Below are 13,739 nucleotides of genomic sequence, written 5' to 3'. Positions count from 1 at the left end.
CTGTTCGGACCCAAATAATAATAATATGAACGCAGTCCAGCGGGGGCAGGGGGAGGGGAGAGCAATCGAACTCGGGTTCGGACCAAGCAAGCGAACCAAGTGTGAAAGCACCCTTAAAACAGGGATGTCAAACTCAATTCCTGGAGGGCCGGAGCCCTGCAGAGTTTAGATTCAACCCTAATTAAACACACCTGATCCAACTAATCAAGTCCTTCAGGCTTATTTGAAAACTACATGGTTTGTGTGTTGGAGCAGAGCTGGAACAAAACTCTACAGGGCTCCGGCGCTCCAGGAACTGAGTTTGACACCGCTGTTTTAAAACATGAAAACAAATATATATATATATATTCTAAACCTTGTTCATGCATTCCCCGGGAATCGAACCCATAACCGTAGCGTTGAAAGCGTTATGATCTACTGTTTGAGCAACAAGAACAGGAGGTAGAACAGGACTTGTTTGAGCTTCAGATACAGTAAAACAGATCTCACCCGACCGCCGTACTGCAGGATGGGAGCGGGAAGGACTCTCCCCGTCACCTCGGCCATGTCGTCCTTCACCTTGATTCCAAACTCTTGAATGTAGGGATCCAGATTAAAGTCAGCATTCTTCATCTGAGCAGTAAAAAAAAAAAAAACATAGTTAAGCATTCACAGCCCATTTTACTTCCGTAATGTGATTCATTACTGACTCAAACAGGATGGTGGAGATGAGAAACAAAGTTATCTTCATTTTATAGGAATTGATTTGAAAATTGGGCATCACATCTCACAAATTTACATTTAGTCATTTTGCCGACGCTTTTATCCAAAGCGACTTACAGTTGGGGAATACATAAAGCGATTCTTCTTAAAGAGGCAAACAGACACAGGAAGTGGTTGAAATACCAAGTTTTAGGCATTGTTCAAATAAGTACAAGCTAGAAAAGGGAAGGAATAAATAAAGAGAGACTTTTTTTTTTTTAAGATGAAGTCAAGTAGCGTTTAAAGAAATGAGTTTTCAGCTGTCGCTTGAAAATTGTGTGCCAAACAAATGGCTTACGTAAACGTAAAGCCAAACAAATGGCTTTACGATGTTAGAAAAGGAAAGTAATTTCATTGCATTTTCGCAAAAGAGCTTTTTTTTTTTTCTCGGAATAACGTACACTGATGAACTGTAAACAATAAGACCAAATATGTGCATTTAAAGTAAAAGTAGCAATTTCTGGAAAAGTCTTTATTTACTTGATACGTTTGACAGTATATCTTGGCACTATATCATAAAATACAAAGCAAATGAATCTAAATGTTGGTTTTTCAATGGTTAACACTGATGCTGATAGTATGTAGGGAGCTGATATAAATATATATATATATATTTAAGATGCAGATAAATTTACATTTAATCCAGAGTATTCTTTCAAAAGATGCAGTTTTCTTTAATTTACAAATGTTTTGATTTTCAAATGTTACCATTTTTTCAAATGTTTCAAATTACCAATTTTGTTAACACGGATCTTGTTGATCTACTTGGCAACAATGGCTTTGGTTGAAATGATGATTACTTTTATTTTTATTTTTAAATATATATATAAGTCATTTAATACAAAAATGCATAAATATTGAGATTTATTAATATGCATAAATATTGAGATGTATATCAAATATCATCAAAAGGCAGAAAAATAATTTTAAAAATGTTGACATTTTCACAAATATTGTGATTTTTTTTTTTATGTGACAAATGTTACAAATTACAAATGTTGTGAAGATGTATCTTGTTGATCTACTTGGTCTCAATGACTTTGGTTGAAATGACGGATCTTTTAAGGCATTTAATAGCAAATGCATAAATATTGAGATAAATTCAAATGTTACAAATCTCAAACATTGCTGGTTGGCAACAATGGCTTTGGTTGAAATGACGGTTCCTTTGATTGAAAATTGTAATAGCAAGCCATTTAATAGCAAATGCATAAATACTGAGATGTAAATTAAATAATTAAAAATAATGTATATTAATATAAATATATTAAATTATAAATATATATATATATATGTGTGTGTGTGTGTGTGTGTGTGTGTGTGAAATTATGATTCTTTTGATTGAAAAACTTGAAGCCATTTAATGCATTTAATGCAACTATTGAGATATCATCAAAAGGCTCAAAAAACAAATATTTCTTTCTTTCTTTTTGCTGTATTTTCCAACACTATATTATCCTACAGGTAAAAAAATACCCTGCCTATGTAACCATGACAACAATGCACTAGCCAGCGCTCACTCTATGTAAAGCTAGAGCACACTAGAGGTCAGCACTCACCAGTCTGCTGATCTCCTCCTGTCTGTCTGGTGCTGATCGCGCTGTGGCTTTGATCATGGTGGAGGTTTGATTATCTGTCAGTTTCTTGATGCACCGCTGCCCTGCTACAATATTACACACCTACGAGAACAGCAAACCATATCAGAACAGAGAATGTCGTCTATGGCCGTTCAAAGCGTACGGATGACAGCACTGACCTCCAGGGGCAGGTAGGTGTGTTGCCGATCTCCGGGTCTGGCGGTAGCAATTTTAGCTTAGCTTAGCATAGATCATTGAATCTGATTAGACCGTTAGCATCTCGCTCAAAAATGACCAAAGAGTTTCGATATTTTTCGATATTGATATATATATATATATTTCGATATTGATACTTAGCTGGGGACAACTGTTTAACTCTAGGGGAGTTGGAAAATGAGCCTATTTTCAAAAATAGTGGAGTGTTCCATTAACTAAATAAACTGGGCGCCACTTCCAGCCACAGCAGCAATTACAATCTTCAGTCTAAGACTAAAATGAAATGCAGGATCCACAATAATTCCTCTTGGAATGTATGAAGATGGTTTTCAGGATTCAGGATTGCATCATTAGATTTTTAAATCGATGTCTGTGTAAAAGCATGATATCAAAATGACTCATCCAAGCCACTTCAACAAATAAATTAGAAGACAAAGCCGTGGCAGGACGCTGAGATCATCCAGTGACTTCACCTGATACTTCATCTCAAACTAGTGTAATGAACACATATTCGGAATGAAATTTTCTGTTTTCTGTTCAGAATGCATGTGTAGTGAATGAATGCAGTGTTGTTTTAACCACTGCATGTGCAAAACTTAACACATCCAAATAGGGCTGGATGATATGGTCAAAAATATTATCACTTTATTTTTTTTCCATTTCACACAATATTGATATTTATCACAATATTAATTTACCACTAATGGGGAAGGAAATGATTTCCACATGTTTGGTAGACCTTGAGAATGAATGCAAACATGATTTGTTTGTTCACAATTAAAAAGTAGCTGCCTTTAAATGTAGGTTTTATTTTCCCCTAAATTCTGTGTTTTGCATTTTATTTTTTCTGGATTCTGTTTTTTATGATTTAATAGAAATGTATCAACAAAAATTGTGTCTAATGAAATGAATTAATACAACTTTGACAATTTAATCAATCTTAAAATGTATTCAAATTAAAAAGAAATAAATAACATTTACAAAATAAATGTAAAAAAAAAATGTACAAAAAATAATAATAAGATGCTGCACAACAGAACTAAATTAAAACATGGATGAAAAAATATTATAAAAATATAATATATATTTTGCTAAAATATTTGGCATCCAAAGGTGGCAGAATTTCAAATCTATTCCCCTATTTACAACAGAACCATAAACTGCAGTACAATAAGAGTGCTGACGCCGGTTGAAACAATATTGATACAAAATATGGACCTTTTTTTATTTAAAATACAGAATCATAGTTTGTTCAGTAAACCACTATTTAATAAAAAAGAAGCTATTTTAATGTTTTGTTTTTCTCCGTTGTGCCAAAATCATACCAAAGCGTGATTTCAAAACTTGGTTACATACCCGAACCGTCATTTTTGAGTACTGATTAACCCCCTATAAAATAGCCAAATTTGGCAAAAATTTACATTTTCAAATGGTTGTCAAGCTGTTACTATGCAGTTCCTAAAGGTGTTCTTAGTAGTGGTTGCCAGTGTATTTTGTTTAGATTGTTAGAATGTTGCTAAGGTGTTCAGAAACCCACCTTTGATCTCCTTGGTGAAACGGACCCTCTGCGAGTCGGTAAGCGTCTTCGGCTGCTCGTCAATGTTACGGATGTCCAGAACTTCACACATGAACTCAATGACAGGCTGAGCTTTATAAAAGGCTGTTGCAGATACTGAGAACAGTAGAAATTGAGAGTTTTAATGTGTATATTTATATATATATATATATGGTGAAACGGACCCTCTGCGAGTCGGTAAGCGTCTTCGGCTGCTCGTCAATGTTACGGATGTCCAGAACTTCACACATGAACTCAATGACAGGCTGAGCTTTATAAAAGGCTGTTGCAGATACTGAGAGCAGCGGAAATGGAGAGTTTGAATGTATACAGCATGCATTTAAGCACAATGAGCAATTAAGAGATAAAAGACGTCTGTCATACCATCAATGTTGAGCATCATCTTCCACATGGCCGGCCGAACAGACTGATGGAAGCCGAACCACACCTCTCTGCCTCCACCCAGAGGATGGTAGTAGCCTTCAGGAGGGGAGAAGAAGGAGCGTCCCACTGGAGTGTACCTGCAGATGAGATGGACACAATAGTTAGCAGAGTAAAGCATAAAAGCCAGAAAAATAAAAACCAACGCATGTTTACTAGGGTTTGAATTTGATTAGACTCGGGAACGATTTGAGCAAATTCCAAATGATTTGATTCAATCTGATTCATTTTCAAATAATGATGTGATTCTGTATTAAAGGTGGGGTAAGCGATTTTTCAAAAACGCTTTAGAAAACTGATTCGGGCCGACTAATAAAACAAACTTGTAGCCAATCAGCAGTAAGGGGCGTGTCTACTCATGATGTGGAGGAGAGAGCGTTCAGTGCACAGAATGGACATTAGCCGGTTGCTTTGTTTCTTCTCTTTAGGTGAGTAACACTGGTTTTGCTTTGTTTCACAGAACTAATCGTTGCCTGGGTTGCGTACGTATGTGTGGGGCGGAGCTATCAAAATAGGGGCGAGACCCTTTTGGGGTAGGGGCGTGTTTGTTTTGGTGATTTTAAATGTCAACATTGGCTACCAGAAATCACTTACCCCCACCTTTAAGTGCGTTCATAGGATTATGTACATGCTTCTCCTAATGTGTCTTAGGTAATAAAAGAAAAAGACAAACTAATAAGGAATGTTTACTGCACCAATGAACTTACTTGGAATATAACAATGTGCCAATAAAATATTACTTTTTTGTTTTTTTTTACAAAATTTTATTAATTTCCATGCGTTTTCTTGGTCTAGAAATAACAATGATAAACAATGATAACAATAATAAAATTGCAACGTCACACCATCTGCAATAATTTGCGCATCTAAGTAATTTAATACATTTATATTATACATTTTTACCAACACTTTACTTAATCACAATTCATGCAATTTTTAGCAAAAAATTTTTTTTCTTGACCGAAATAACTGTTTATTGTGGTCAACTAAAACATTTTTTGTTACTTGAAAAAATTTAAAATAAAATTTAAAAAACTCACACTTGCTTTATTTCAGCTAGCTAGGCAACATGTCTCATTTTCATTTAGTTTAAGCTGTACTAAAATAAACTAAAATGGAAATCAAATTAATACACATTTATATATATGGATATACACAAAATTACTAAAACATTAATATTAAAATGAAAACAGAAGAAATAAAATATGCAAAAGAAAAATTAAGTTAATCAAAATGTTAATTCAAATGTAAAAGTATCTCAATGATACTAAGATAACACTGTTTTAAGTGTAATTGTAATTGATGCATTGAGAAAACGAGTAAATCGTTAAAGGAATAGTTCACCCAAAAATGAAAATTACCCCATGATTTACTCACCCTCAAGGCATCCTAGGTGTCTATGACATTCTTCTTTCAGACGAATGCAATCAGAGTTCTTTTGGACTACTGTCAAGAAACACCCATTCACTGCCATTATAAAGCTTGGAAGAGCCAGGATATTTTTTTAATATAACTCCGATTAGATTCGTCTAAAAGAAGAAAGTCATATACACCTAGGATGGCTTGAGGGTGAGTAAATCATGGGGTAATTTTCATTTTTGGGTGAACTATCCCTTTAAACCCCTAATGTTTGTCTGTGACCTGTAAGTCCGTGACCAGCGTACCTCATGGAGGCCAGGTGTCTCATGGCCACATCGAGGGCTTGGACAGAGTCCAGTGGGACCTGCAGACGTCCGCTGACCAGCGTCTCCTGCAGCAGCCGCCACGACAATTTGGCCAGCCAGTGAATGGACACTTTAAAGATGCGATCCTTCCCCTCGCCGGGGATGGTCACCTCGAAGTCAACCTGCAACATCAGATGAGAGGCCCAGAATTAGGGCTAGGGGATGTTACAGAAAAAACACATGATGTTGCTCTGAAACGAATCATTTAGAACTGAATCACTGAAACAGACCGTTTGAACTGATTCACAGAAAAGAATCAAAACTAATCGAAATCAAACTGAATGACAGGAATGAATGGGAAATTTAATAGTCAAATAAAAGCACATAAAATAATCAAGATATTCACCTCTTAACCCTGTAAAGCCTGACATATGAAATGACAGTCTGAAAAAAATCTTTATGTATTGATTTACAGGGTATCTGCAGGATTTTTAAGCTCAAGTTTAAGTATTATTAAGACCTGCACAAATAAAATGAATACCATATAAGTAGAGCCCGTTTTTTACTCCCTAATATCGGTATCGGCCCCAAAAAACCCATATCGATCGGGCTCTACATATGAGCGGGGTATTGCAATGCCTATGGTAACATATTAAAATGACCGTAAAAAGCATGATTTACAGTTCAGTCACAGGTTTTCTCAAAAACAAAAAGCTTTATAAAATGACGAACAAAAGTATCAAAAGAGTCAAAAGTGTCAATTATTACATTAATTTAAACAATTATTATCAATCAATTATTATATTAATGAAATAACATATAAATATATTTTACTGTCTTAACTGTTTAGATTTTTATAATGCATTATCTTCTTGTCTACCCACAAGTTGTGAATTGTCTAAAGACTAAAAGGCATTCGCAGTGAAAATGGCAGCCCAATATCTAATCAATCAACTCTTTTACTCACCTTTTCACTGCCTATAGGCAACGCTAAAACAGTGTAGATATTCTTCTTCCCATCATACACTGGCTTTCGGTCACCAAAGAGCTGCGGTTTGTAATGCTGGACCATGTACTCCACAACCTCCCTGCGAAGAGTCACATTTAGGAGACAATGGACCATATGCACTTTCTTTAGTGCTCTTCTGCATTAAGATAAGGCAGCTCGGAAACTTCCAGTGAAGCGTCAATTGATGTTGTGGTATATATACTGTAGGTAGAGACTCTTGAGACCCTCACAGAAGCCTCTCCTGCCTCGCTCTTTTCAGAAACTGAGAAACAAAATAATTGCAACACCGTAAATGATGAAAGCGGCATTAACACACAGTTTCATGTTATTTAACAACATAGCATTTTATATGGTAATCCCATATAGTACCCAGACACGTAACTGTACATTTAAATGCTTACAACTAAACACTAGCGCAACTGTTTAAGCTAACGTTAGCTAGCTAGTGATGCTCTCTCGTAAACGACATCATAATGGTATTCTTGATAATCGATAGCTTACCTTCATAGTCATGATTATAACTGAATATGTACACAGGGTTGCCAGCTTTGGAGTGGAGCTGGAGTGAGATTAGTTACAGTTGTGCAGTGAAATTCACTTTAAAGATTCACTTTTCATTCATGAAGATCACATGAACAAACGTGCCAAAAATGTGTCTTCTGATTGAAAACAAAGACTTTTTAAGTATGAAAATGACATGAATTTAGCATTATAACCAGTAGATGGCAGCACAGGATCGCTCATCAGCTCAGTTGCCATTTCAACTACCTAGTTTTTTCACGTCTTGCTTTTGGATTTATTCTAAAATGACTTTTGTAACACATTTTAGTGCTTTTACTGTACTGAAGTATAAAGTATAGCAAGTGCAGGAAGTCACAAAGTCTCATGTCATTTAAAAAATAAATAAATAATTAATCCCAGACACCAAGAAGCACCTAAAAGGGTAAATTATTTAAATACTTAACTAGTTAACTACAAAATAAATAAGTTAATTATAAATGGTATAACAATTAAATAATAATGCATTAAATATTTTGAAACATTTTATATTTAATTTATCTTATGCACAGGTTTATTTTCGACATCGGCTTGTCAGATAGTTCCTTCCATCCGTTGCTACAGTTATCACTGTCAATCATAGCAATGGCTCGCGGAACAATTTAGCGGATTCACTCGCATAATTTTTTACACTTGCATTTGTCATTCCTGAAACAGTATACAGTATGTAGTATATAGTATACCGGAAATGACTGAGCTGGTTTCTCTAAAACCAGGAAGTAACCGCGCATATAGTTCATTGTGACTGACATATTCAGCAAACCTGATCTAAACATTATTTTGTGATGATGACTGGCTAACTGAACATAGGCTGAATTTATTTAATGAAAAATACAGTAAAAAACAAATATTGTATTACAATTTAAAATAACTGTTTTCTATTTAAAAAATATTGCAAAATGTAATTTATTGCTGTGATCAAAGCTGAATTTTCAGCATCATTACTCCAGTCTTCAGTGTCACATGACACATTTTACATTGCACTGCTGGTTATATATTCTCTATAAAACTGTGTATGTGACAAAAAAAAAAAATAAAAATCTTGAATCCTTCTGAAATCATTCTAATATGCTGATTTGCTGCTCAAGAAACATTACTGATTATTAGAAAACAGTTGTGCTGCTTCATATTTTTGTGGAAAGTTCAAAAGAACAGCATTTATTTGAAAGAGATTGTAATTTATTTCTGTGATCAAAGCTGTATTTTCAGCATCATTACTCCAAAAATAAAAATCTTGAATCCTTCTGAAATCATTCTAATATGCTGATTTGCTGCTCAAGAAACATTACTGATTATTAGAAAACAGTTGTGCTGCTTCATATTTTTGTGGAAAGTTCAAAAGAACAGCATTTATTTGAAAGAGATATCTTTTGTAAATTATAAATTTTTTATAAATGTATTTACTGTCACTTTTGAACAATTGAATGTGTCATTGCTGAATAAAAGTATCAATTAAAAAATCTAGAAAGAAATTAATTTAAAAAATTTAACTGACTGCAACATTTTTACTGGTTATGTTAAATACTAATAGGTGTAATAATAATTATAATAATAATCATTGTATTTTTATTCATATTATTAATGTATTACATAGTTTTAAATTATTACTTTAATACTTTTATTTATTTTATATTTATTTTAAATGAATAAAACCTACATTTTAAACCTGCATTTAATTACTGGTGGAAGAATAAATGTGACCCTGGAGCACAAAAGCAGTCGCTGGGGTATATTTGTAGCAATAGCCAAAAATACACTGTATGGGTCAAAATTATAGATTTTTCTTTTATGCCAAAAATCATTAGGATATTAAGTAAAGATCATGTTCCATGAAGATATTTTGTAAATTTCCTACTGTAAATATATCAAAACTTAATTTTTGATTAGTAATATGCATTGCTATGAACTTCATTTGGACAATTTTAAGACAAAACTTAATTTTTGATTAGTAATATGCATTGCTATGAACTTCATTTGGACAATTTTAAAGGCGATTTTCTCAATATTTGGATTTGTTTGCACCCTCAGATTCCAGATTTTCAAATAGCTGTATCTCGGCCAAATATTGTCTTATCATAACAAGACAATATTATTTATTCAAGCTTATTTATTCAGCTTTCAGATAATGTATAAATCTCAATTTTGAAAAATTGACCCTTATGACTGGTTTTGTGGTCCAGGGTCACATTTGTGAACAAAAGGCAATGAAAAAGTATACACTACATACTTATGTGTGTCTATATATAAACAACAACTGACGAGCTGTAACAGACAATTTCACTGTGTAGGTGAAAACTTTTTTTACATTATTTGCATCCTTTTCTGCCTCAAAAAGTGTTTTTAATATTTAAGGGTCTGATGGGATTGTAGTGCCATTATCTGTGCTCAGATTCTGGCTCAAACGCGCCCATGCAGTGGTGACGGCACGATGGCGTCACTTTCACACTCATCCTCACGCTTGTGCAGACACGTCAAGAATAAACCAGGCTTAAGTTGTATTTAACTCAGAAGGCAGACAGCTTAGTTGAACTAAAATACAGTTATGGGATGAACAGAATTCAAGTGTTGCCTGTGCATGTCTACAGGAAGATTTTATCCTCAAACCTTCTCAGGGAAGAACAGCGTGAGGAGGTTTCTTTCTAGGTCACGCTTTATGTAATTGCGGTAACTAAAATATTTTAGGCCTTGCCACACCGAGCCATGCAAATCTGCAGGGTTTGATTCTACTGACCTCAATGTTTTTAGAGAAAGAGCTAATAATAGGGGAAACTTTACCTCAACTCATGTTGAGGAAAGACCAGGCCTGACAGAATTATTGCATAATCAATTATTTGATCTAAACCTGATGCTTTGTGTTCTCCTGGAAATATTTTGTTGGCTAAGAAAAAGCCAATTCAGTCTGAATTTCAAGTTACTTGACATTAATGTCTTTTGTTTTCTTGACAGTGGGAATGCAAATTGGACTGAAGTGGAACAAAAATAGTATTTTTCATTTCATTCTACCTATGATTTTAATTTTGCTATGTGCCTGTCATTTTATCATTTTGTATTTTTCTATTTAGCTATACATTTTATTGTGTTCAGTTTTAGTAATTTTAGTACTTCAACTTAAACCTTATTTATTTCAATTAGTTACTAAAGTAACATTTCTAATTTTTTTTTAATATGTTTTTCCATCTAACATTTATATTTATTTTTTCAGCTTCATTTCAATAAACAAAAACAAAAAAGACTATAACATAAAGTGGAACAAAAAAGACTTTTGAATCCAATTCTACCTCTGATTCCAAATTCAATGTGGAAAAAAATTAATTAGCTTTTATTTATATATTTTCATGTTTTACATTTTTTGTAATTTTCTAATGTGTTTTTGCCATTTTTAAAATAATTTTATTAAGCTTATTTGTGTGTATATATACACAACAAGATAAAATAAATGTATATAATAAATGTATATACTGTATATATTAGGCATGGGCCGATTACCGGTTTTCAAGATATACCGCGATTTGAATATGTCACGGTTTCAAGACCGCTAATATTTTCCGTTATACCGTTCCTGCGGTATGCGCTGTTTTTCATGTCTCCTCAAAGACTGAAAGTGTAGGAATCCCTCAGGTTGAGTCAGTGTAGAGAGTAACACGAGCCTCCTGCTGTTGGTGCGAGCGAGCGAGCGGTCAGTCACGTGTGTGTAGGACGGACGAACTTAAGGAGCTTCCCCTGGAGGTTACGCGATCAGCAACCGGACGTTTTTTGTCTTATTGCAGCTCGTCTCTGTTCTGGACTTGCACAAACTGCGTTGCAATGCAGTCGTTTTCCAAAATGTAATTTATGTGAAAATATGAAGTCTGTAAACGACCGTTAACACAGGCCAGAGATGCTGAAGACGGGCGCACAGAGAAAAATACTGCAGCAGGCAGATCACTCACTGTTCATGATGCACGAACTATTGGAAGAAAATCCTCAATATTGATTTGGGGGTTTATATGAATGTGTTTCTGACGTCTTCAGAAAAGTTAACGTGGTATTTTCTTTTCATCTGGTCTCTGTATAGTTTATATTAAAGCAGTGTTTCAGCGCAGCTGCTTAGTTTACTGCGGTAACCAAGGAAACGCTGTATCTGCTGTTCCATGAGCGCCTCCTGCTGTCAGAGAGAGAATCTGCGTCTTATTCAGAGCTTCTGCTGTTTGCTACGTTCAGGCATGTAGTATAATTTCACAAAGCTAGTCAGAACATTCTGTTTTTGCTTCAAATTGGGTTATTATTAAATCAAATTATATGTATATGAATTATATAACTAAAATTAAATAACTGTAATTACAGATTTAGGTTAAATAAAGATGTCAGTCTTTATTTTTCTTCTTTTTAGGAAACAAATCAAAGAAAAAATAAACAAATTCTACTGTTCCTAATATTCTGCGTTGCTCAAAAACAAAATATATTGTGTTCAGCGGAAAAAAAGTTTTGTTTTTTTTACTCAGTCATATAAAAATAACACATTTTAGAGCTGTAACGACAACACCGTGATATTTTTGCTTAAGGTTATCATACCGTCAAAATCTCATACCGGCCCATGCCTTATATATATATATATATATAATTTTTATATTTATTTCAGTTAGCAGTTTTAGTAGTTTAAGTTTAGTACTTAAACTTCTTTATTTCACTTAGTTGCCAAGGCATCATTTCTAATTTTAATTTAAGTTTTTAATCTATTATTTATAATTTATTTCGGCTTTATTTCAATACACAAAAACTTTATTCTATCCCAGTCTGATAAGTAGAGACAGACAATTATAACTAAGACTGTAGACTAAAGTCGAACAAATTTTTTTTCCATGTGATTCTATACCTCTGATTCCAAATTCAATGTGGAAAAATTACTTTATAAGACAATTAATTTGTATGCTTATTAATTAATTAATTTAATCATTTATTAATGTGTGTATATATATATATATATATATATATCCCTAGGAGCGACTGTGGACGTTTGAGATGAAGGGACGTTTACCTGTTGACCCGTCGAGGACACTTATCAGGTTTGATGTCCACTTCATAGTGGTACACATCCATTTTTGGGATTTCCACCTCAAAGTAGTTGGCGAGCAGCTTGATGGGTTTGCCGACGGTGCCCATGCCCGGCCTGCGGGGCGCCTGGAACACCTGCTGCAGGGGTGGGGGGTACGGCCCGATGGGCACTGCGGACGAGAGACAGACAGACAGAGAGAGACAGACAGAGAGAGAGAGACAGACCGAGAGAGAGGTCAAATTTGTTTTAATTGAGATATATACATGTTCTGAAAGCTGAATAAATAAGCTTTTCATTGATGTATGGTTTGTTAGGATATGACAATAATTGGCCGAGATACAACTATTTGAATATCTGGAATCTGAGGGTGCAAAAAAATCTAAATATTGAGAAAATCGCCTTTAAAGTTGTCCAAATGAAGTTCTTAGCAATGCATATTACTAATCAAAAATTAAGTTTTGATATATTTACAGTAGGAAATTTACAAAATATCTTCATGGAACATGATCTTTACTTAATATCCTAATGATTTTTGGCATAAAAGAAAAATCGATTAATTTTGACCCATACAATGTATTTTTGGCTATTGCTACAAATATACCCCAGCGACTGCTTTTGTGCTCCAGGGTCACATATATGTGTGTCATATAAATAGGTGACAGCCCTAGGAATGATTGTGGACATTTGAGATTTACCTGTTGACCCGTCGAGGACACTTATCAGGTTTGATGTCCACTTCATAGTGGTACACATCCATTTTTGGGATTTCCACCTCAAAGTAGTTGGCAAGCAGCTTGATGGGTTTGCCGACGGTGCCCATGCCCGGCCTGCGGGGCGCCTGGAACACCTGCTGCAGGGGTGGGGGGTACGGCCCGGCGGGCACTGCGGACGAGAGACAGACAGACAGAGAGAGACAGACAGAGAGAGAGAGACAGACCGAGAGAGA

General features: G+C 34.6%; 1 protein-coding gene across 1 annotated transcript in view; it reads right to left on the bottom strand.

Annotated features, from left to right (window-relative positions):
* The window catches only part of LOC107733021 (protein argonaute-1), a 26,893-nt gene that overhangs the window by 12,777 nt on the left and 377 nt on the right, over positions 1-13,739 (bottom strand). The window contains exons 2-8 of the mRNA XM_016544529.1: positions 7,162-7,282; positions 6,195-6,376; positions 4,474-4,610; positions 4,072-4,206; positions 2,498-2,526; positions 2,301-2,420; positions 490-612 (exon numbers count right to left, since the gene is read on the bottom strand). Coding sequence (XP_016400015.1) covers positions 490-612; positions 2,301-2,420; positions 2,498-2,526; positions 4,072-4,206; positions 4,474-4,610; positions 6,195-6,376; positions 7,162-7,282 — 847 coding nt within the window. The remainder of the gene's footprint in view (positions 1-489; positions 613-2,300; positions 2,421-2,497; positions 2,527-4,071; positions 4,207-4,473; positions 4,611-6,194; positions 6,377-7,161; positions 7,283-13,739) is intronic.

Source organism: Sinocyclocheilus rhinocerous, unplaced genomic scaffold, assembly GCF_001515625.1.
Source record: "Sinocyclocheilus rhinocerous isolate Xijiao unplaced genomic scaffold, SAMN03320098_v1.1 scaffold3174, whole genome shotgun sequence".
Classification (NCBI taxonomy): Eukaryota; Metazoa; Chordata; class Actinopteri; order Cypriniformes; family Cyprinidae; genus Sinocyclocheilus; species Sinocyclocheilus rhinocerous.
This window is presented reverse-complemented; position numbering and strand designations above follow the sequence as displayed.